The sequence below is a fragment of the Typopeltis vanoorti genome, chromosome 1, assembly GCF_054136105.1.
Source record: "Typopeltis vanoorti isolate ZY-2024b chromosome 1, IOZ_Tvanoo_1.0, whole genome shotgun sequence".
NCBI lineage: Eukaryota > Metazoa > Arthropoda > Arachnida > Uropygi > Thelyphonidae > Typopeltis > Typopeltis vanoorti.
Window position 1 is genome coordinate 136,254,719 of NC_143549.1, and position 25,392 is coordinate 136,280,110.

At 35.1% G+C, this 25,392-nt stretch overlaps 1 protein-coding gene across 1 annotated transcript in view; it reads right to left on the minus strand.

Moving 5' to 3' along the window:
* Positions 1-25,392, minus strand: part of Smu1 (Smu1 spliceosomal factor) — a 178,470-nt gene that overhangs the window by 85,806 nt on the left and 67,272 nt on the right. Inside the window, exons 5-6 of the mRNA XM_090393980.1 lie at positions 20,478-20,628; positions 6,976-7,205 (exon numbers count right to left, since the gene is read on the minus strand). Of these exons, the coding sequence (XP_090250106.1) occupies positions 6,976-7,205; positions 20,478-20,628 (381 nt within the window). The remainder of the gene's footprint in view (positions 1-6,975; positions 7,206-20,477; positions 20,629-25,392) is intronic.

A 25,392-nucleotide genomic window follows, 5' to 3' on the forward strand; every position in this document is an offset into this window, starting at 1 on the left:
AATATTTCGATCTTCATATTAAGATCATCATCTGGAGCATATACAAATATACAGGACAAGCTAAGTTACATTACATGTAGTAAGCTAGAGAAACAATGAATTGATCACAAGTTATTCTACTGGCATGACCTCTGGTGAAAAAAAAAAAAAATTAATTATTTATAAACTACACTAAGCTAAATTCTATTCCTGAAAACATGAATAAACATTCTTCCTTACAGATAATTTTATTTCAGTGACAGTGATGTCCTGCTTTTAGCATTACAATTGTTATTTTTGATTTAGGATCATGGATTTTCTAGTCCTGTTTATAGTTGCTCTTAGAGAGGAAGGTTCCGTGGGTCAAATATATGCCTTCCATATGTTTGGGAATTTTAGACCATCATTATTGTTCAGATTGGGGTGGTTGGTAATAATCTCACAGGCTCCCTTAAATTTGTGTTCATACTATGTTTTGGTGATGTAGACAACTAGTACTTTTCCAGTCAATTCTATGTAAGGTGTTCAGGGCATGATCCGAAAGGCCAGCTTTACCATAATTATTATATTTGATGTGTTGTTTATGTTCTTTTTGTCTGAATTGTGCATCCTGTTTCTCCTATATATGGTATGTTAGAAGTGCAATAAATACGGTATACTCCAGAGTGGGCCAGCAGAGGGAGTGGGTCACCGTTTTTTAAAATGGTGTAGAGACAGCAACATCATTCTGAATTGCATCAAGCTTAAGAGAAAATTCACCTCAACAAAGGCGCAACAAATATACCACCGCATGGAGAAAGTGCTACTAAGAGAACAAATCCAAGTTACCAGAAAGAACTTATCCGTTACTCAAAACCAGCTACAAAAAGAAAAATTTGAACTTTCAAGCTACTTAAACACATATCTGGATGATCCTGGAAAAGATTATGGACAACACGGCGAACCATATCCTCCAAACGAAGAAAGAAAACCTAATTTCCAAATTTCAAAGACTAAAAGATTGACAAAACCAGCCACCATATTCAAATTTCTCCAGAGGGAAAACGATAACAACCAATCAGAAGCAAGAAACAACAGGAGCCACCAATTACCCACAAGTAACAGAAACATAGTGTTAAGTTATGTGACTGATGTTTATTAACTTTTATTAATTCTCATTAATTCCTTACTCATACAAATCTTTTTATTTCTCTATCTGCTAGCTGCTATAAACGTATTGAATGATGGTGCACCATACTGTTAACAAAGACACTGCTTCAGGCTAGAGCCAATCCCTTTGTTATAATTCTGGTATTAACCCCGTTTCTAATTATGGAAAAATTTATTTGTTAATGCTGCACCATCCAAAATTATTAGACTAGAGAAGCTTCTCGTCTGGGACACTTAGAATGGCACAATCTTCAATATTCATACAATTTCAATTCCAAATTTCAACAAAACTTATGTGTCTCAATTTTACTGCAGTCGTGGCTATCCCCAAGATTTTTGTTTCGCACAGGTTCTACTTTATGAGTGATGTATTAAGAACATAGATCAGGCAAGCTAATAAGTTGACAAGAAAGGATTTATTCATTAAAAATTATGGTACAATTACTGACAATGACTTAACTAAACTAATTCAATCATGCAGGCGTAACCTGGGCATTCTTAATCTTTCTAAACATGAATCAATATCTAATACTAAATACATTATGAATTTCTTCTAATTACTTAACATTCTTAGGTAATCATTTACCAAATCTTGGTCTCAGGAACTGACTATAACAAAACTATATATTCAATTACAACACCTTGCAAGTTCTCATATACAGGGCTACAACACATTCTATATGTGGATCAGATGCTAAAGTTCTATTACACCTCAAAAGTCCAATAACTCATCCGTTCCTGTCTTCATTACAATCTAACATTCCTGGATATACAAAAGATTTAATAAGTTCTTACATTACCGAGGCATTAGGATCATTCTGGCTTTCTCTTTCAATCATCTGCTCTATTCTTACAGCTTGTTGTTTCTTCCTCCGGTTTACTGCTTTCAGAAAGGACTGGCTAGCAAATAATTCATGATTCACTTCCTTCAATGTAGGTGAAGCTGGTCTGCGGGGATCGGCATATCATCTTGGTCTACGCTGACTATACTGCTGCGCCTAGGCCTACAGTCGCGCTGGATCTCTGTCAGACTGCATAGCTGTTTATGGAGATCGTCCTTCTCGGCTGCACTCGAACTTCCTTCTACAGGAACAACAGGAACAAGCTTACAGCTTGTTGTTTCTTCCTCCGGTTTACTGCTTTCAGAAAGGACTGGCTAGCGAATAATTCATGATTCACTTCCTTCAATGTAGGTGAAGCTGGTCTGCGGGGATCGGCATATCATCTTGGTCTATGCTGACTATACTGCTGCGCCCAGGCCTACAGTCGCGCTGGATCTCTGTCAGACTGCATAGCTGTTTATGGAGATCGTCCTTCTCGGCTGCACTCGAACTTCCTTCTACAGGAACAACAGGAACAAGATGGAAAAAGAGCCCTGAGTTGGCGTTGCCAAGCTCTATATATTCACTGCTGTGATATTCACCCTACTACGTCATTGTTTTTACCCGGCACTTAACTCTTCTGCACTCTGTGCAGTCACTCCTCCTTGAGTGTCAACAGGAAACTCCCGCGCGCCTTTTAGACTTTGAGTACACGACTGCCTCCAGACATGTTTTTAATCCGCTTATCTCTTCTGTAACCTTGATCTAAACTTTGGCATACTTTCACCTATTTTCAACCTCTGTTGTATTCACAAAGGCACTTAATCTTATAACACATACAGAAATTTTTTAATCATGGATTTTATTATTATTTTACAATCAATTTCACAGTTACCAATATACAAGTAATTCTCCGAGAATTTTGATACTTGTTAAATCTGAATGAAATGTAGTATAATAAATTTTCTCCTTCATTCATGATTTAACAATAGTTAACCCCTATCCAACAATGCTTTAAACAAAGATGAACTATCGGTATTAAATAAAGGGCTAAATTTTGGCGTAGCACCCAAGTCGATAAACAAACTTGAATTTACTTGTAACATAGAAAAAGGCTTAAGATTCATCCCAAAAAATAACAAGCAACTTAACAAAACATGAATTAACAGCAGTAAAATCATTAAAGTCAAATCCGAACATCGTAATAACTACAGCCGATAAAGTAAGTGCCACTGTTATTTTAAACTGAACCACTTATGTAGTAAAAATGAATTTGTTAGTCTCGGACAATAACACATACCAACTCATTAACTACAACCAACCAATAGAATAAAAAAGAAAACAGAGAAACTACTTAAGTCAATTACCACACGGCCCGAAGATACGGTCAAAAAAACTATTTCGGCACTACGCTCATTCCCCAAGAATTTACGGGCTAGCAAAAATTCATAAAGAAAACACACCATTCTGGCCTATAGTTAATGGGATCAATAGCTAGAATTATCACTTAGCCAAAAAATTAGCTGCAACACTCAAGGAGTTGGTAGGTCATTCCCCCTCCTACATCAAAAACACACAACACCTCATCATCATCATTATTATTATTCAGGCTTTCATGGAGTCAAAAGACTCATCGTGGGAGGTCCTTTCTAAGAAACACAAATCTATCAAGACTCTTTGAGGGAGGTCCCTCATAAACACAAAGTCTATCATACCACTCATTAAATGCATTGACCGTTCTTGCTCTCACCACTCCATGGTTCAACCACTCTCCATGCAAAGAAACCACTCCTCACCCTCTTTTTCAGAGTTTCCTTTCGTAACTTCGGATAGCCCCCTTGTAATGACTCCTTCCTGCTGTTCAACCCAGCAAAAGAATTCCCCAGTGTCAACTCCCTGTAACCACCTCTCAACAGTTTAAAAGTCTCAATCATATCACCCCTCCTTCTTCTATCCACCAAACTCTGCAGTCCACACTCCCTCAGCTGATCCTCATAACTAACATTCTAGAGTCCCGACACCATCTTTGTTATCTGCCTTTGTACCTTTTCCACAGTTAATTTATCCCCTTCAAATCCTGGGGACCAGATCTGAGAACAATAGTCCAAGTGTGGTGTGATCAGTCTTATACAACGGAATGATGACCATTTTATCTCTGCAGGTCAGCGTCCTCATTATTGTAGCAATCCTCTGCGTTACCTTCACTACCTTTGCAAAGTGTCCCCTAAGTTTCAGGTTTCTATCAAGCATCAAATCCAGATCTCTTGTCTCTCCTACTTCCTCCAGTTTAACTCCTCCCATAGATTATGCAGCGTCGCATCGACGTGTCCCAAACCTCAAGACCTTACATTTTGCTGCATTAAACTGACACCCCCATTCATTTGCCCATCTATCTAGCTTATTCAAATCCTCTTGCAGGGCTACCACATCTGCACTATTATTAATAACCCTTCCCGGCTTCGCATCATCTGCAAACAACCGAATATCCCCTTGCAATCCACGGAAAATGTCACTGATATAAAGGTTAAACAATATAGGTTCCAGTATTGAGCACTGTAGAACCCCACTTGTAACCTTCTGCCCCTTTGATATTGCTCCACCATACACAATTCTCTGATACCTATCGGACAGCCAATCCTGAATCCAGTTGAACAATCTGGCATCCAGACCCATGTGATGCAACTTGAATATCAGCTTATCATTTTAACAGATAAGCTTAGGTGTTGATGGTTATTCATGACTTATTTTTCATGGTATTAACAACACCACAAACACTTTTATCAACAAAGATGTTTTATTAAAGCTTATATTTCGCTGATTTTCAACTCAACATCATCAGAGCACAACACACTTGTAAACGCGACAGTGAGTGAGTGAAACAATATAATTGCAAAGATTTAAAGTCCTATTTTTGGTGCCCTCTAACGGAAAAAAAAAACAGCAGTTATCCAGGAGTTTTTCTTAGGATAACCATCTCCCAAATTTTTGGCAAATTAATGCAACCATATTTGTTAAGGTTGGGAGAATTCTTCAAAGCCATTTGGTATTGGAATTCTCCCAACCTTAACAAATATAAAGGTGTGCTCTGATCAATAGAGAGAACCAGGGCCACACAAAAGGGACACTTATGGTGAAAGTAATCTGATGGCTTGGGAAAGCATTTCGGCTGGGTACACACCAATTAATACACTGCTTGGAAAGTAGTCAACAGCCACCATCATGTTAGGAAAAAGCAGCCATGGTGGCACCCACCCTTGTTTGGCTGTGATGGCTGCAACAGTCCTATGGAGCATACTTTATACAAGTATATGATAATAGCAATCAATGGGAATTTTGGACCATTCTTCCTGTAGGCATGTAATGAGGTCCTGGACTGTTGTTGAGGTCCAATAACCTCACCCAATGCTTCAGTTTATTCCATAGATGTTCAAGCCCTGGTCCCATCCACAGAGCCCTGGATGGGACCAGGGCTCTGTGGAGGCCAGTCATGTGGTGATGTTCATGTCCATAAACCACATAGTTACAGCAGCAGCCTTATGACATAATGCACTGTCTTGCTGAAAGAGACAATGGTCAGTTCCATAGAAATGCTACAAAGGAAGCAATTGCATTGTTCAAAATGTTAATATACCTCTCAGAGTTTGATATTCATAGAACCACAAACAGAGGTCTAAAGCCACACCAGGAAAACAGGACCATACCATTAGGCCACCTCCAAATTTCATAGCTGGGGTTACGCACTCTAGTAAGAGACATTCACTAGGCATCCGCTACACTCATGCTCATCCATCTGCTTGGTACAAGGAGTAGCATGATTCAAGACTCCATAACACAGCTTTCCCAGCTTCCACATCCCACTGTACATGCCCTTTGCACCACTGAAGACAATGCTCCATGTTTGTTTGGGTAATGTGAAGCTAGCATATTGTGGTCTTACCTCGGAAATGCATGTCATGTGCAGATTCATGTTCCAGTCAATGCCTGGAACTCCGCATTCAACATGTCAGCCAACGAATGGCGTTTTTCGTATATTATTCTTTGTAGCACTCCACAGTCATGTTTGGTGAGTATGGTGGATCGTCCACTGAGGAAGCACTTGTAGTTGACTCCCTGCACTTCCATCACAGTATAGTATCACTGATTGCTGACATGGGATGTCCCGATTTGTTGAACAGATAGGCCTGCAACATGGCATCCTATCACAACACCTCTTTCAAACTTCATCAGTTTCCTTCTTGCAGCCATTTCATCTGGACACAGTTGCACTGATCTGGGAGCATCATATTCCTCCATTTTATATTGGTTACAAACACAATTCGTTTACATGGCACGATGCATCTTGCTCATGGGGCTGTCTGTTGACTTCTTTCCAAGCAGAAAGATATATACTTCAACTTATAGAGACAAGGTCCTGGACCTGAAATATTCATCCACACGTGGGTGCGATATGGGAGACATTTATCCTACAAGACAATAATGTGCATGAATCAATGTCTTTTAAAAAAGAGATTATTGTAAATGTCTCCCATATTGCACCCACATATGAAGGTCCAGAGAGGTTTCATCTCCTGACCTTAATCTTACTGAATATGTCTGGGATGCTCTAATTAGATATGTCCCTGCTCTCAACTCCCTTCCCGGAACCTTGAGACTTTGGAGAGCTGTGCAGGAGCAACGGTTATTGCTAATTGTGCATCCTGGATATCATTATAAATAGAACATCATTTTAAGCACTGGATTGCTATGAGAGTAGAACAACATTCATTATTGAGGCACTTTGAAAATCTCATTTTAACCTCTTGGTTTTGATTATTGTCTTCATCTATCGATTTGTTACTGAATTAAACAATTTATTTGCAATTTTTGTGAGTATATCTTTCAAATCATCCTGCTTTTCACTGAATTACATAAAAATTCATCATACGGTTTTTGGGTTATTGTGATTTCTCTTTGTTCCGTAATTTATGAAAACCAGTGTATTGTTGTTTGTATTAACATTAATCAATGAAACTGTAAAATGACATACTTGAGCCTGGTATTTTAAATCTTTTCTTATCTTTCCTGTTGTGAAGTTCCAAACTTCAATAAAACCATCTACAGATCCTGTGATTAAGTACTGACCATCTGGTGAGAAGCGAGAACATTCAACATGAGCTTTCTGACCGAATTTTATCTGCTTAGATAACTGAGTAGGATATTTTTCTTCTTCTTGTTCTCTTATTGCAGCTTTTCCTCTGAATAAATCAATAGTGGTCCCTAAAATAGTAAAAGAACCTACATAAGTTGGTACTGCTTATAATTAATGTCAAAAGTAGAATAAAATGTTTCAGCTTGGCAGTAAAAGAAAAACATACAGTGAAGTTAACAAATAATGCCAGCATGGTTTATTTCACACACACACACACACACACACACACACACACACACACACACACACACACACACACACACACACACACACACACACACAAAAAAAAGTGCTGACCATTAGTTAAAACAAGAAAATATACAATCATAAGTTCAAACATTATGACTACCTGCCACATGGAGTCTCTCTTCTGCCAAGACAACCCCTGCTTAAACCCATCTTGGCACTGACTCCACTAGACAACGAAAGGTGTCCAGAAATATTCTGGACCAAATGGACAGCAAGACAATGGTGTTGACTAACAGATACTGCATTCCACATAATTTCAAAAACGTTTGATAAAATTCAAATGGGGAGAATTAGGCAGCCAGGGGAGCACATGAAATGCTAGGATATGTTCTTCAAGCTATGTTTGCACAATGCAAGCCTTGTGAGAAGGGGTGCTTGCCTTGCTGGTAGAGTCTAGATCCACAGGGATACACTGTCACCTTGTAGACTGATACATGGTCTGAAACAATCCACATATAATAATTAGCAGTTAATGTGAGTTCAGTGGGGGATGAGAAGACCAGATGATAAGCCATCAGCAATGTCCATGAAACAATTCTGAAACCAGGATACTGCCACTATCAGCCTGTTTCCAGCCAACCAGACCTATTTCTGGCCAGACAATAGGCTAGGTGGTTAATGTTGGTTGGCTCACAAGTGCATATCTATTTATTATTTTATACCAAGTAGTGCACCTGAATGGATGATGTGTAATGAGAGGAGGTGAAACATCACAAACATTTCTTTTGCAATAACATTTTTTTTTTTTTTTTTTTTTTTTTTTTTTTTTTAACAAATATAGGTTTGTGATTGGTTTCATTCAGATATGAAGGATGATAATTAACAATTATTTTCTAGATGGTGGTTTCTTTATATTCATTACACAACAATGATTCATATTTTATTTAATTCATCTGAGTGAAAAGGAGTGTGAAGAACAAATTATACCATATACTCTGTGTATAAGACTTCTTCAAAAGAATTCTAAAAAAGGAGCAAAACCCATGTAAAAAAATTTATTACTGTTTGCCTGAATATCATAGGCACATTGTCAGCACCAGATCAGAAAATAGGAAATAAACAATAAAGACAATTCTAAAAAGCACCACCTGAGTAGCCAATGTAAAATTCCAAACATAGAGTTTATTGATTTATTGAAATAAGAAAAATCTTTCATAAATATCATTTCTTCATAGAATATCTTTATAAAGAAATGTGTGAAACTTCACTTCAATGTCCTAACTTAAAAAGAGCCAACTGTCTACATCTGTCCTCTTTGTGGGAGACAGTACTTTTTAAATCTACTAATCTTTCCTAACTTCATTTTGCTTGTGTGTGTGTGTGTTTAATAAGTTAGGAAATTGTTGACCTTTCTTATGTACTGGAAGAGGTAGAGATACCATAACTATTAAAAGATTGAAACCATAACTATTAAAAGATTGAATTAATATGTAGCAATTCTTTCTGTAAAAGTTAATTTGAAGAGCATAAAGAATGAGCATGATGAACTAGTCTTAATAGTTCCAGCCTTTTGACTAGGATAGTGATGAGATTCAGAGTGGATATAGTGACCTGTATGAGTTGTCTTTAAAAAAAAAAAAAAAATATTATATACATAATTTGAAAAAGAAATTGCTGTTATTCAGAGGAAGAGCCATTTCAAAATGCAAAAATATCATCCACAAATCTGTACTAATGTGTAGGTCTAGGTGAAATGTTATATGTTCTCCAAAGTGTTCCATGGAGTGAGAGAAATAGGAATGCTCATGGCTGTTCGTTTAATATGCTGATATAATTTGTTTTTAAAGGAGAAATAATCAGAATGTGTTACAAAATCAAATAATTTAACAATATCTGACGGAAATTCGTCTTACGTAATTCAGTGTGTCAGATAAAGGAATATTAGTAAACAAGACAACATCTAACTTATCATAGTATCAAAAGCATCCAGATGAAGATCAGAAATTTTATTTTTAAAATCCAAAACTTTTTTTTTTTTTTAATTTTTATTTTTTTATAGAAGTAACAGTGCTAGTTGAAGTAGCAAGTAAGGATAAGAATTTAGAAATCTTATAAAGTGGAATATTCTATACAGTCTGTGAGTGGTCTTAATGGAGTACTTGGCTTATGAACTTTTGGAGACCATATAATCTAGGTGGAAAATCAAAGAAGGTTTTTTTTTTCCTTTTGATCTTCATCTCAATTAGAAACATTATTGATAAGAGAATTAAGTCCATTTAGCTGGCTACAGGTAGGATCAGATGTGAGGGGCCTATAAGTTGAATATTCTTGAAGTAATAGATATTTTTCTCTCATACTCTTTTCTATCTTGAACAAGTCTTTCCTTTGTCAGTCTTAGTAATTAAATTGTTCTTATACTTCAATGATTTCAGCACTTTAAATTTAGAGACAGAAAGATTAGGACACAGAGGCTTGGCACAAAAAAAATCCTGTCAGCTGGTTTTGTAGATAAGTATCAAAGACTATGTTGTGAAAAAAAGTCCATAAGGAGTACCTTATTGAGAGAAACAGCAAAATCATCTCCTTTTATAAAACAGAAAGTTCATCCTGTGTCAATGGATGGCTAGAAATATTCATGACAAGTCTATCCATGCCACAGATATTTTACTAGTTCTAGAGAGGGGCTTACAAGTGACTCAAACTACGCTTTAAATTATTACGAGAACCATTAAAAGATGTCGAAGTTGATGAAATATATAGAATAGATATAAAAATTTCAGCTACTAATACAGATTCAATAACTATCTTGATAGAATTGATTTCAATATTTAAGAGCTAAAAATTTTTTAGCTTCATAAAGTTGAAAATTTAAAAGTAATCTGCTAGCCTTTAAGTAAATCCGATGGGCTTTAGGAGTCCTATAAACTTCTTTTATTTTACAACAAGTAGAAATAACTTGAATCATCTTACAACATTTTAGAAATATAATTCTGTTAATGAATTTATATTTCTTTTTTTATAAAACTTTTTGTAGCCCCTGCATCCTAATCTTTTCTCTAAATTTAAAGCACTGAAATCATTGAATAACAATTTAATTATTACTAAGTTTGATGAAGGAAAAGCTGCCATTGTTCAAGATAAAAAAGAGTGTGAGAGAAAAATGTCTATTGCTTTGAGACTATTCAACTGATAGTCCCCTCACATATGATCCTACCCACAGTCAGCTAAACAGACTTAATTCTCTTATCAATGATGTTTCTAATTGGGCCGAAGGTTAAAAGAAAAAGCTTAAAACCTTCTTTGATTTTCCACCTAGATTATACGGTCTTCCAAACGCTTATTAACCAGGTACGTCATTAAGGCTGGTCGTAGACTGTATAGGATGTCCCACTTTATAAGATTTCTAAATTCTTCTCTGATTTACTTGCTACTTCAACTAGAACTGTTGGATTTTAAAAATAAATTTCTGATCTTCATCCGGATGCTTCCAATATTATGGTTAATTTAGATGTTGTATCCTTGTTTACTGATATTCCTTTATCTGACACCATTGAGTTACTTCAAGAAGAATTTCCTTCAGGTATTGTTAAATTATTTGATTTTGTAATACATTCTGGTTATTTCTCCTTTAAAAACAAATTATATCAGCAAATTGAAGGAACAGCCATGAGCATTCCTATTTTTCCTAGTTGCTCGCCTCTTCATGGAACACTTTTGGAGAACGTATTTTTGATAGCATTCCACTTAGACCTATACATTAGTACAGATTTGTGGATGATATTTTTGCATTTTGGAATGACTCATCCTATCTTTCCAAATTAAGTGCATTTCATCCCAAGATCCAATTCACCTTAGAAGAATAAGTAAATAACCAATTAGATCTTCTAATTCTTCATCCTATATATTTCAGTTTTTTGGAAGACAACTCATACAGGCCATTATATCCACGCTGAACTTCATCACCATGCAAGTCAAAAGGCTGGAAATATTAAGACTTAGTTCATCATGCTCATTCTTTATGTTCTTCAGATTAACTTAGGATTCTTTCATCAAAAAATCTTTTAATAGTTATGATATCTCTACCTCTTCCAGTACAAAAGAAATAACTCGTATTCCTATCCCTTATGTGCATGGCATTACTGAACACATAGTGAAAGTTTTAAAACCTGAATATTTTCGTTGCCTTTTGTCCCATCAGAAAAATCTTCACCTTTCATGCCTCTGCTAAGGACAAACTTCCACCTCTCCGTTTTCCAGGCTTCTACCAGATTCATTGCTCTTATGGGTTATGCTATTTTGAACAAACTGGAAGATCTGCTTTTATTCATCTAGAAAAACAAAAGTCTTATATCAAATACCATGAGTCTGAACAATCTGGATATGCAGAGCATGCTATCAACGCTTTATTGGAACAAGAAAAGTCCTTCATAAATATCATTTCTTCATAGTCCTAACTTAAACAGATCCGATGGTTTACATAATACTTTTTTTAAAATATTTCTTTAAAAAAATTGTGATTTTTAGAATTGTCTGTAATTTTTTAATTGCTGTGCTCTGATCTAGTATTGATGCCTATGATACTTAGGCAAAAACTCTACAGTAATAAAGTTTTTTATGTGAATTTTCCTCTATTTAAAGAATACTTTTGATGATGTTAACTCACAGTATTTCATTGTTGAAACAAATATGACTTCTTATAACACCTATCTTTTGTGAAGGATGATGATGTTAAGATGGGTGGATATAACTGTCGGTGAAAGGAAGGCTTCCTATAAATGGAAAAATTCAATACTGCCTGCATGGATTACCAAGGTCCAGTAAGGGAAGGGAAGACTGTTTTTAGATTCAAGTTCAACAGTGAAGTTGATGTGTTTGTATGTTTCCAGCCTGGAAACATAGTATACATAGCCAGATATTTAGAATAATGAAAAAAAAAAAAAAAAAGTGTTAAAAAGTTGGCTTTCCAAATGCTAATCCAAATGCAAATGAAATAATCAGCCAAAGCAGGTGAGATACAACTGTCAGTGACTGCTCCTTCTATTTGCTGATACATTTGTTCTACCACTTGAAGTATCATGGATTAATGGTAAATTTAAAGAATTTAACAACAACCTCAAGAAAATCATCTTGTAAAAACTGAACAGTTTCTTGGAGAGTGTCTGTAAATAGAGAAACCACATCAAAAGTCCATAATTTCAAAATACAGCAAACGAATAAGTTTTAATTTCTCCTTGAAATCAATACTGTTTTTAATAAAAAAGTTGGTCTGGCCATTGAATTTTGAAAAAGATTTGAAAGTATTCAGCTGAGAACCAATGCAATAAGCTATCAGATGTAGTGGATAACCAGGTTTGTGTACTTTGGAAAGGCCATATGTGAGGGATGAGCATGATGAATTCCTTTAGATGCATGTAATATCAGCCTGGCTTGACAACATTTAGAGATACCCATATGGATTACACATGTAGGAAAAAAATACTGAATTTTATTCAAAAACTTCCATATATTTCATCCAATGTAACAAGGACATCATCAAGGAGAAAGACTGGTAACTACATTCAAAACATGAATCATAAGGACAAAGAATGCTGCATGTGCTTACTAGCTCATGTCTCAATTGTAACTGAGTTGACAAAATTACATTATTAGAGTTCAAAGTAAAAGTAAAAACAAATGTAAAAGTTTGTGCAGATAAAAAATATATGAATGGTTAATAATAATTATTTCCCAAAATGTGGAGATCGGCATACAGTCAAACAGGGTTAAGGTGCAGAAGATTTTGTAGTGTCTCACATGTTTCAAGGAAAAGATGATGATGAACCTACTGGAATGAAGAATCTTCTTCTGGTTCCAAAGAGCTCTGTTCCCAATGTCAATAGCATGAGAAGCAAGACTGGTCTCATCAGATTCCAAAAATGCAATACAGTCCTGATGTTCCTGGATTCTAATTAAAGGAGAATGGCTAGTCTGTCCAAAATAGCAAAGATGATATGAAGGTACTTGACAGTAAGGAGAGGTAGTAATGGAAAGAACGAAGACAATTTGCAAACTGGTTTGAAGGAAGTATACAGACTGAATTTGCAAAGAATTTATGCTGCCCCCCCCCACCCCCCACAAAAGGTTTACTTGTGAACCTACAGTACATTCGTACCATGGGTAGGTTAAAGATTTTTCCCCCCTATTTTTGTATATATTTTTGGTATTTTTAATTTTTTAATTTTTTGTGCCTGATCTGGAAACGTTGCTCTAGAGCACAAACATGGAACTTTGCCATTTCAGGCCTCCAATAAGTAGGGTGGTGATCTCACACCGAATGATGAAATTCGTCTCCCATCTAAGTTCAGAAGTTTCTTAAAGGTAGGGTACTGAAATTCTTTTTACATCCGATTATAGTCTGGCCGACAGGTAATAATTATCAATGATTTTCTGAATGGGGACTTTGTTGTATCCATTAGACATTAGAATGATTTTAATTTTATTTAAATCAGGTAACAAAAGGGAATCATAAGAGCAGATTGCATGAGTTCCATGTAAGAAGACTTTTGATAATAATACTAATCTTCTGCGATAATATGGCTGGCTATCGATAAACTGAAAATTCAACATGACCTATAGAATTTCAAACGATTAAGGTATCCCAAAAGGGTAGATACGGGGGGGGTCTGGAAAGTTCTGATAAACACCTAGAACAAAAATTAATTAATTTCATGTCTTCTTATATATCCTAAAAGAAAAGATATTTTATGAAAAAACATTTTTTTATACAAAAAAAATTTATATGAAAAAACATTTTTGTTTTATGTGTTTACCACAACTTTCCAGACCTCCCCGTAGCTGTTGGATTCAAGTTCAATAGTGAACTTGATACAGAGTACAAAGAGTTTATTTTTTCCAGGAACTTAAGTAATTCTGACTCTGAGCAGAACAGACTGCTTAGACAGATGCTCCATAAAATAAATATTTAAAGCTGGTAAGACAGGACTGCCCATCGCTGTTCATTCAATTTTTCTGAACAACTTGTTTCACCATGTATAATAGCCTGCACTGATGGTGAATTTAACTGAAGAGTTTCTTGTAATCGGATGCTGGTGAATAGAGACTTCATCAAGCAAAACCAAAAATTTGTTATTAGACAGACATAGATCCTTAATTTTCTCATTAAAGTCAAGGCTGTTTTAATAAAAACTAGTAGCAAACGAGATTCCAAAGATGATTCCAATACAGGTTTATATGTTGGTCACGCATAACTTTATTTTATAGGAAATAACATATACTAAAACATTGATATAATAACTTTAATTAACTTTCCTACATTTTGGCAATGTTACACTGCCATCATCAAGAATTACAAAAATAATGATATATGCACACAGCCACTAACATTATGCAAATGATGCTGAAGTTGGGCCTGAGTCCTAAATGGCACCCCCTAGTGGGCTAAATTAGGTGGTCTTAGCTGTTAGGCTGAAGATCTCAGGATGAATTCTTCTCAAATTTGAGACAGACTCGAGGAATAGCCTCTCATATTTGTATTTGTTGCATTGTAATTGAGCTGACTTCTTCCAGCATATCTTGTGGTGGGTGTCCAAAGCATGGTCGGCAAATCCTGAGTGGCTGTAATGGTGGAAATGGATGTAGTCCTTGTGTTCAGAAATTCTGATATTGGCAGTCCTGCCTGTTTGGCCATAGTAGGAGGCAACTGCCAGGGACATAGGAGATACCCAGTAAGTCTAGGGAATGTAGCTGGTTGTTGATGGAGTGGATAAGGGATGCCAATTTTTTATGTGGTTTGTAAGTGGTTGTCAGGTTGTATTTCTTTAGGATTTTTGTTAATTTTTCAGATGTGCTTGGATATATGGAATAGTGATAGGAGGAGGGAGAGTTGTAGTTTTACGGTAATATCTTTTGGATTTTTGTGGTATTGTAGCCATTGGGTAAGAGTGATGAGAATATAGTCAAGTTCTATGGTGAAGAATGAATTTACTACAGTGTTATGAGGTAGCTGAGTTTTTTTTTAGTAGATTTTCACATTTCTTGATGTGCTAATATCTTAACTTTTGAAATTCTTTGTCTGCTGAAGTGCTCGAGACATCAGAAAGGCCTGTCTAAAGGCCAACATTTAGTGTAGCAGCATCTCAAGATTGTACACTGTCCAATAATTTCTTTAATTTACTGATTTGACTCTTTGTTCAAGTTTTTGAAAAAATTCCATAGTGTGTAAGCCATGTAAGTATCTATAAATGTCTAGCACACATTTCCTTAAAACAATTAAAGACAGATACTATCAAGTCTTGTACAAAGAGCATATACAATCTGTTTTTAAAACTCCCTTCTATCAGAAGAATTAAATAAAATATCAATATATGGTGGTTTACTAAATATAAAGAAACCATCACCAGAAAATAATTGATGATATCATCCCTCAGTTAGACTACAATCTGACGTGAAGTGAAGAGGATTCTATACAAATACAATCTATGCACCTACAAACCAGCACAAACATTTACTTCTTTCCTACCATCTACTAAAGATAAATTGCCTCCACTATTTCTACCTAATGTCTATCAAGTACTTCATTCATGTTGACTTTGCTATTTTACGCAGACTAGGCATTCTGCTAAGATCAAAATCGAAAAACACCAAGATTACATAAGATCAGAGGGTTCAGGCCTTGCTTCTCATGCCATCAACACTAGACGTACAATTCACTGGGTTAACAGACAATTCAATGTGGGGAAAATTCACTGAAAGTGTTATTTTCTAGAAAATTTAAACGATATTGAACTTTGATACTGATATATGAAAAGTAAATGCAGTGCAAGATAAAATTCACAAAACAGTTTTCTTAAAATTTTATTTATGTATTATTTATTTAGATTTTAATTTGATTTTCGTAATAGTTTTATTCTTATACAGTGGAAGTAATATTTTATTGATAGGTGAGTTTCCAAATTTCTGTTTAATCTTAAAAATTAATAAATATTCTTTCTTACTTAGATATTACAGGTTCTGTTGATGGAATACAGTGGTTTAGGGAAAAAGGGCACATTTTTAAGAATATTTATTCTGTGAACTGTTCATTATTTTTCTGCACGCGCGTGCACGCACGCACGCACACACACACACACGCGCGCGCACGCACGTACGTTCAGGTATGATATATATATACACATTTTATCTGAACTAATTCAGAAGATGAGGCATCGTTTCAGTTAATGAATGCACACTTATTTTGAAAATGACTCCACTTTTCCTGCATAGGAAAAATATGTTGTATGCTGTTATTGTTTACAGCTAGTTTAAGACTGTGCACTTTTGAGTAATTATATTAAAGAAAATGATAATAAAATTACGCGAATGCAATAATAATAATGTAAATAAGCATACACTAAATCACCATCTGCAGCTGCAATACTAATCTTTACCTTTTCCTCCAATACTAGTAATGACAGTATGAAATTTTTAATTTTATATTTAGTCTTCTTTACTAAAAAAAAAAATATATATATATATATATATATATATGGAAAATAATTTGAATATATATATAATAAGCTTATAGTGGTCTCACACCAGGCTATGAAATTTATCCTTCACCTAAAGACAATTACAAACATCCATGACCATTGTGAGTTCCAAATTCACAGCTCATTGGTAAAAGAGGGTACACTATCTAGTTAGTTGTTAATGACATGATATTTCTGATTACAGTTTATTTTTGAACAGATCACAACAGAAGTAATTAATTACGTATTTCACTTTGGGAGCACACATCTATATGATCTTTTGCCAGTAAAGAAGACTAAATATAAAATTTCTTACCGTCATAAAATACTAGTACTGGAGGAAAAGGTAAACTAGTATTGAAGCCACACATGGCAATTTAGCTTATGCTGATTTACATAATGATGATAGGATTTAAGTAATTTTATTATAATTTTTTTTAGTATAATTATCTAAAAGCACACCTATGATCTTAAACTAGCTCTGCAAACAATAGCAGTGTACAAGATGTCTTTATTACCCAAGAAAAGCACAGTGATTTTCAAAATACACATGTATTCAATAACTGAAACACCTTACCACCTGAATTAGTTCAGATAAAAAAAATATATTTCACCTAGATGGGTGTCTATCTGCGCAGAACAGAAAAATAGTGAACGTTTAGAAGAATAAATAATCTTAAATATTGTGCTCTTTCTTCCTAACTATTCTTAAATATTTTATTCTCCCTAATAACTATTATAACTATAAATGATTAGAATAGTTATACAGAAATATGTAAATAGTTAACTATAAATATTAGTTGGAAATAACTATAATCCCTAAATATCCTTAAATATGGGTGCCCTTTCTCCCTAACAACCCTATCTCAGTTTTGTAAAAATTAATATTCCATCTATAGAGCCTGTAGTAAGAAAGAATATTAATAACTTTATACAGAATAAAAAATTTCAGAATGCTAAATATAATCGAAATAATAATACATAAAAATATTTCTTTATTTTTCATATGTGGGAATTTTTTTATTTAGCGTATGATGTACAGGTCTCAGAATAAAACATACAAATTACATAAAGCAGCATAAAAACAATTGTACAAATCATATTAAAAGGGATACACTAGGTTTAAATGATTAAATATCAAAATTGAGAATCAGGAGTCAGAGCTTAATCCTTAAATCCTGGATCCAATCCAGGGATTCTGGAGTCAGTTTAAAAAAGTCCTCTTTAGAACCCGAGAATGAGTAGATAGGGCACTCAAGCACAATGTGATTGATAGTCTGGATCCCTCTTCCGTATTCACAGTTTGGAGTATCGGACCAGTTCCATTTATGCAAGAGATGCTTGCATCTCCCATGTCCTGTTCTGATCTGATTTAAAGCGGTCCATACATGTCTAGGGAGATTGAAGCCCTCCAGACGAGATGTCGGATTTGAGATGGGTATTTGAAGATTGGAGGTTGAAACCAATACTCTCCCCATGACTTGCATAGGTCGAAGTTCTGGCCGTTTATTTGTATTGCACTCCTCCAGGCAGGGTGCCTGGATTTCAGTCTTTGTGAAGTATGGAAGGAAATGTCTTGGTGGATATTATTTGTGTCCATAGTTTGCTTAAGGCTTGGGTCCTGTGGAGCGAGGGAGGGGCTATATTACTGAGAGTTGGGAGCCAGTAGCCAGGAGTAGATCTTAAAGCTCCAGAGATTATCCTCATAGTTTGATTCAACTGGACATCAACCAAAGAAGCGTGTGCGCTGTTCAGTCACACAGGAGCACAATACTCTGCTGTGGAATAGACCAAAGACAGTGCAGTAGTACGCAGTGTGTTGGCATCAGCACCCCAAGAAGTACCAGCAAGTTTATGCATTATATTACTACGAGTTTTTAATTTCCCAGCAATATTTTCTAGATGATATTTAAATGTCAAATTTCTGTCTAGAGTAACTCCTAGGTATTTTGGATGATTATTAAATTTCACCTGTTTATTTCTGAAGTAAATTTTTGGGACATAGTTGGCCTGGATATTACTTAAATGAAAGGATGCTACTTCAGTTTTGTTCAGGCTAAGTTGTAATTGCCATCATCTTCAGTTAAGGTGTTCTCAGCTTTTAGGAATGTTGAGTTGCAATGGCAATATTGTCAGCATACACGAATCTCTGTGATGCTGCCTCTGGGATATCACTAATATATAAGTTAAAGAGCAATGGGGCAAGAACTGACCAGGTAGGCCATTTTTAATCTTAAAGAATTTACTTTGGAATTCGTTGAGAGATACTTGTATCCATCTATGTGGGAATGACATGACAATAGGATTTCAGATTTCCTTGCAAAGAATTTTCGAGGGATTAATTTTTTTGTGCAATTAATTTTCTGTGAAGAATTGTCTGGACACGGTTCACTGGGATCAGATAAAGCTGTTACACTATAGTAGATTTAAACTTGATTGTTTATTCCTTGAAACGAGTGATACACTACAGAACAGAGTGCATGCTCATAAATATTTTATTATTATCATTTATTATTATTATTATTATTTTTTTTGAATTACACAACTATATCTGGACTGGATCCCTGGAACTTTAATATAGTTGTCTCCTGTTCACTCACCTGCTACCGAGACATGTGAAAATATGACTTATGCTGTTTGACTCATTCTTGTGTTAATGTTTTGAATGCTGTAACCAATTTTTTTGCTCTCTCCCTGAATGATGCTCATGGTATTAAATAAACAGAAGTCATTAATAAATTCTAATTTCTCTTCCATGTGTTAAACCATTTTTTAAAAGTATCTTTATGTAGGGATTCACAGCCGAGATAATGATAAAACTACAAACAATGAAAAACAACACATATGAAAAAATGACTAATTTTCATGTGTGTTGGAGTTTGAAAAAGTTGGATATTAGGAAGTTGTCAAAACTCTATGCCTGTGCCAAAGATCAATCAACTTGTGAACCAACTGAAAAAAGGACTTAAAAAAGTGATTACATTTACACTTGCTTTTATCTTGTGTAACATCACTGTTAGACATAAAAAATGCAAAAACAAGCATCTTTATTGTAATCATCTGTTTTATATATTGTCTGGACACGGTTCACTGGGATCAGATAAAGCTGTTACACTATAGTAGATTTAAACTTGATTGTTTATTCCTTGAAACGAGTGATACACTACAGAACAGAGTGCATGCTCATAAATATTTTATTATTATCATTTATTATTATTATTATTTTTTTTTTGAATTACACAACTATATCTGGACTGGATCCCTGGAACTTTAATATAGTTGTCTCCTGTTCACTCACCTGCTATATATATATATATATATATATATAACAGATGATTTCCCATGAAAGTTTAAATAACTTTTTTCAAAAACAAATAAAGATTACAAAAGCCATTTAAGAGCTGTAACATCCAAACTAATTTGGAAAAAAAAAAATCTCTCACCAGTACATGTTTAATATAATTCTTTAACTATATATTTCTTTGCCTCTTTAATAAGAGAAAATATTCTTTACCTTTTGCTCAGTACATTTTACTAAGTTTACGCTATCCAATTGCAAGTTTAGTATATATAATGGTTCATTTTAACTGAAGAGAAGCTTATGAGATTTATTCTTGTTAATCTGTATATTATAAAACAGCTTACCAGGAGGAAGTAAACCTTGATGCTGTTGCCATTTGAGAGCCTGTGCTAGTAAGGCCAGAAGACGAGATGGTGGTACTACACTTACTTCACCTGCAAGTGCCTGGGCAATAGCTGCTCGACGACGCTCCTTATTACTGCCATCTGGATATGCCTAAATAATCAAATGCAAATACATTATTTTAACCACCACACACACACACACAGTGATGTGGTATGTTCAAAAATCAAATGGAAACATGTATTTTATTTGATTTTCATTCAGAAAATCATAATACCTCAGAAGGATACTCTTTTTAATACCTGACTGCTTAGCAGAGTTATTTTAGTTGTTATGTTCATGATTGTGTCTTATTATTATGCAAATGCTGTTGAACTGATTTGCCAATTTTGAAGGAAGAGGTATTGAGTTTCCAGAAGGTAAAAAAGAAAACTTTTCAGTTCAGAACAAATTAGCTAATTCACCTGAGAGATTAGCAGATATGAGAGCTTACTGCATGTGCTTTAATGATCCAAAACAATGGTTTTAATCTGCAATGCTAGTATTTCAATATCAAAATCTGAGAATATGGAAAGACATTTTATATGCCATAAAATGTTATGGTATATAAGATTTGATGTGTTTATTTTTAACATATATTTATGATTAATTTCAACAAGTTTTCACATTCCTCACAAGCACGCACGCAGACAGACAGAGTAGAAAGTATGCTATGATAGCACATAAATGATTATTTACATTATCTTCCTATCAACAATTTCTCTCAAGATTGGTCTGTTATTTATCAGGACTTGAGTCTTGTAAGATCTTTAAAGTAACCTGTAAGACACTTGAAACTGCAACCCACTAAGTCTTCTACTGGGTCTTTTTCCTACCATCATGGCCTCAATCACCTGTTTTAGTAATGTTTCCATTCCTCTGCCATTCTATATAAGCAACCATACTACCTTAGATCTGCTTATATGTCTTGAATGCTAATAGTGTGTCAAGAATCTTCCTAAGTTCCTTTCTTTTAGGCTTACATGGTGATCAGAATATATTTTGGAAGATGTAATGGTTGGTCATCACTTCAGTCATCACATAACTTCAGCAAACCATGTAGATTGTAATGCAGCTTGTTTCTCTGTATATAGTGTATATGTTCCAGAAGATAACCATGATATGAAAGTCGAAATGTCGAGTGTTGATTTTGGTTTATATTAAACTAAAATTTTACTCAAACATGGTAGTTGTCTCCATAATTTTCCAAAATGTAATCTTTCTAAGTTAATTTTTAATATGATTTTGCCATTGTTCACTCCCCACTCCCCACATTTTTCTATGACTTCTATTTCTCTCTCTCTCTCTCTTTTTAAGGATAGACTAGATAAAGGTTTGCTTCCATATTGTTGGGTAGATAGATGCCAGGTGAGTATGATAGCATATAAAAGTGATAGTCTAATCTTTAGAGATACCTGTGGCATAATTAAAATTACTAACTTAACACGTATAAAACCAACAGTAATAACTTTAATGTAATCTTTAATGTAAACAAATATTTCAAACTGAAAATAACAGTACATCATCAGTGTAGAACAAACAGTTAAAGGAATGGAATACAAAGTACAGAACAGTCGGTGGATTACCAATTAAATTGTTGCCGCGTGCCAGAAGATTAATATTATAAAATATTATTAAATAATTCTTAAAAACTATTTCATTGATGATTGCATAAGATGAGAATCTCCCAAACGTTTGGGGGAGAGAGAGATAGAGAGAGGGAGAGAGTCATTTTGATTCAAATTCAGCTGATGTAAAAGGGCTTTATCCCACTGGATATTATGTTTAGTGTCAATGTTATGTTGTGCTAGACCAGACTTATAAGGTTTCATGTATTCGATATAATACTGATGTTCCTTCATTCTTTTTTCCACAGAATGACCTGTTTGTCCAAAGTATATTAGATTACATTCACATGGAATCTGGTAAATGCCAGCTAATGATAGAGGTGCCAGTTTGTCTTTTGTAGATGGTAACAAGTGAAAAATTTTGTCGATAGGAAAATATGTGGGAATAAGATGATACCTCTTCAAAATTTACCAATAGGTTCTGAGATGCCTAAAATATAAGGGATTGGAACTCTGCGGTCTGTTGAAAAATCCTGAGGTGTTGGAACATAGGAGTCAATTATCTGCTGGATTTGATTAGGGTTGTAACCATTAGATTCTATTAACTTTTTTATAGTGAAAAGTTCTTGTTGTAAGCTTAATGGGGAGGAGCACACTTTATGTGCTCTATTAATTAAAGATTTGATAATGCTGATTTTTTGAGAGGTGTGATGAACACTTTTGATGAATGTATCTGCCAGTAAAGGTAGGTTTTCGATAGACACTTGTTGACAAAGTACCAGAGGATGTGTGTGTGTGTGTAAGGAGGATGTCCAAGAATGGTAAACTACCAGACTTTTCTTTTTCCATGGTGAACTGAATGCGTGAGTGAAGGCTATCTGTTGTAGAAATGTGGTGAGTTCCTCTTCAGCATATGGCCAAATAGCAAAGACATCATCGATATAACGAAACCAAAGAGAGGGTTGGGGATGAATGGATGAAAACAAGGTGTCTTCCAGATGTTTCAAAAAATAGTTTGCCAAAGGTGGAGACAGAGGGCTACCCATGGCAGTACGTTCAACTTGTTTGTAGATCTTGTTTTTCCAACTGAAATATCCTGAATGTATAACAAATTCAAAAATGTTTGCAATGATGATTACCCTCTGTCACTGAGGTCATTAAAGTTGGAGTTGCTAAGACGAGAGCAAACATCTGCAGCTGGAGAGAGAGAGAGGGCTAAGATAACGTCTAGAGTGTTGGAAAAAATGATGAGAAATATATTGAAGTTGGAGTTGCTAAGATGAGAGCAAACATCTGCAGTTGGAGAGAGAGAGAGGGGGGGGGGTTAAGATAACGTCCAGAGTGTTGGAAAGAATGATGAGAAATATATTGAAGTTGGAGTTGCTAAGATGAGAGCAAACATCTGCAGCTGGAGAGAGAGAGGGCTAAGATAACGTCTAGAGTGTTGGAAAAAATGATGAGAAATATATTGAAGTTGGAGTTGCTAAGATGAGAGCAAACATCTGCAGTTGGAGAGAGAGAGGGGGGGTTAAGATAACGTCCAGAGTGTTGGAAAGAATGATGAGAAATATATCGTACTCTGGTTAGCTGATTAACAATTTTTGTGTTAGATCAAAATGAATAGCAAATGATTCATCTTTTCTTTCAACTCGATCTGTGAAATTAGAGACAGGTAACAAGTTGGATGAGTAGCCATCGAACAAAATAATTTATATATAATAAATATAATTTTTAAATAATTGCTTCACACATATAAGAGAAAACTAAATATAATTTATTACTCCTATATATTTCGCTCAATATGTCATTAACTTCTTTTATAGAGAAGGCAGAAGAACTGGCCAACTATGAACCAACATTTAAATTCTGAATAAAAGAACGAGTCATACAGCACGTGTATAATATCATATGTCTATGTAGGCCTGTAATCTGGGTCTCTTTATTCACAGCTTATTGCAGAGCATATTTTCAGTGGTGCTATATCCATAAAAACTGGAAAAAACACCAATGGGCTAATGTACTTTTTACATTAGCCCATTTGAGAGTCATTTTAGTCTTTCCTCTGATTCTAAACACTTGATCTGCAGTGAAAGTGGTACTATTTACCATCATGAGAATGTTCTTGAAAGGATAGATAAAGGAGTTCTGGGATCATTATGCTTAATGGAGGCACTGAGCTACAAGAAAAAAGGGACGTTGACTGTGAACAATATTGCAACGAAATTCTTCAATGCCATGTTCAATTGATCCATGGTATTGTAGGCAAAGAATTCATTTTTATGAATGACAATGCCACACCACATTATACACAAGCAGTGGACATACTTCTGGAGACCGAGAATGTTAATCAATCAAATCGAGTGGCCAGCATGCTACCAGGTCTCAACCACAAAGAACACGTTTGGGAAGCAATAGGGAGATGCATTGAAATACCCCCCCCCCCCCCAGTAAACAAACTAGGCCTCATCATTGTTCTGAAGGAGGATGGGCCAGTTTACCTCAAGAACACCTGAATCAGTTGGTGTTGGAAGTTTTTTTCACTTGGTTAGACTATAAATTATATATTTAGTTTAATCCTTTATTCAAGTGCAAGCAAACACAGTTTGCTCCTGAAGTATCTTCAGGACTGGCATTTTGTACATTTCCCTTGGAAAATAAAGCAACCATTACAATCTTTACTTACATTATACAACAGTTATATCATTCATCAAAATTTTTGATGATAAATTTTTTTTCAGCACCCAACTTTTGTTTTTTTATGCTTTCACCACTCCCTCACTTCAATTCAACACCCCCTTTTGATCATGAGGCCACTGCCTCCCCCACTGGAGCATTCTAACACCAAAGACAGACTAAAATGACTGTCATCTGTAAGGAGTACATTGGCCCATTGGTGTCTTGACGAATTTTGATGGATACAACATGCACTACGATGAGCTGTGAATAAAGGAATGCAGACTACAGGGCTTTGGATGTATAGGCGTACTTTTCACAGACATCTTGCCACGATTTGTCAAGATATTTGCATATCTATGCTTGAATGGAGCCAACTTGCAATCTGACCTGACATGGTGCCCTGATTACATTTTGCTGTTATAACTAAAAATCTGTCTTTCTGCTCAGTGGTAGAGTGAGGGCAACCTCTTAGCAAACATCTGGAGATACTCCATTGGTTCGAAATGCTGCCCAGAGCCCTGGATATAATACTATGCGAGATTCCAAACTCTCTAGCAATATCAGTATTCTGTGGCCGCCTTCAAGCTTTCCAATAATTCTTCCCGGTGTGAGACATTACAAGACATCTTTATTT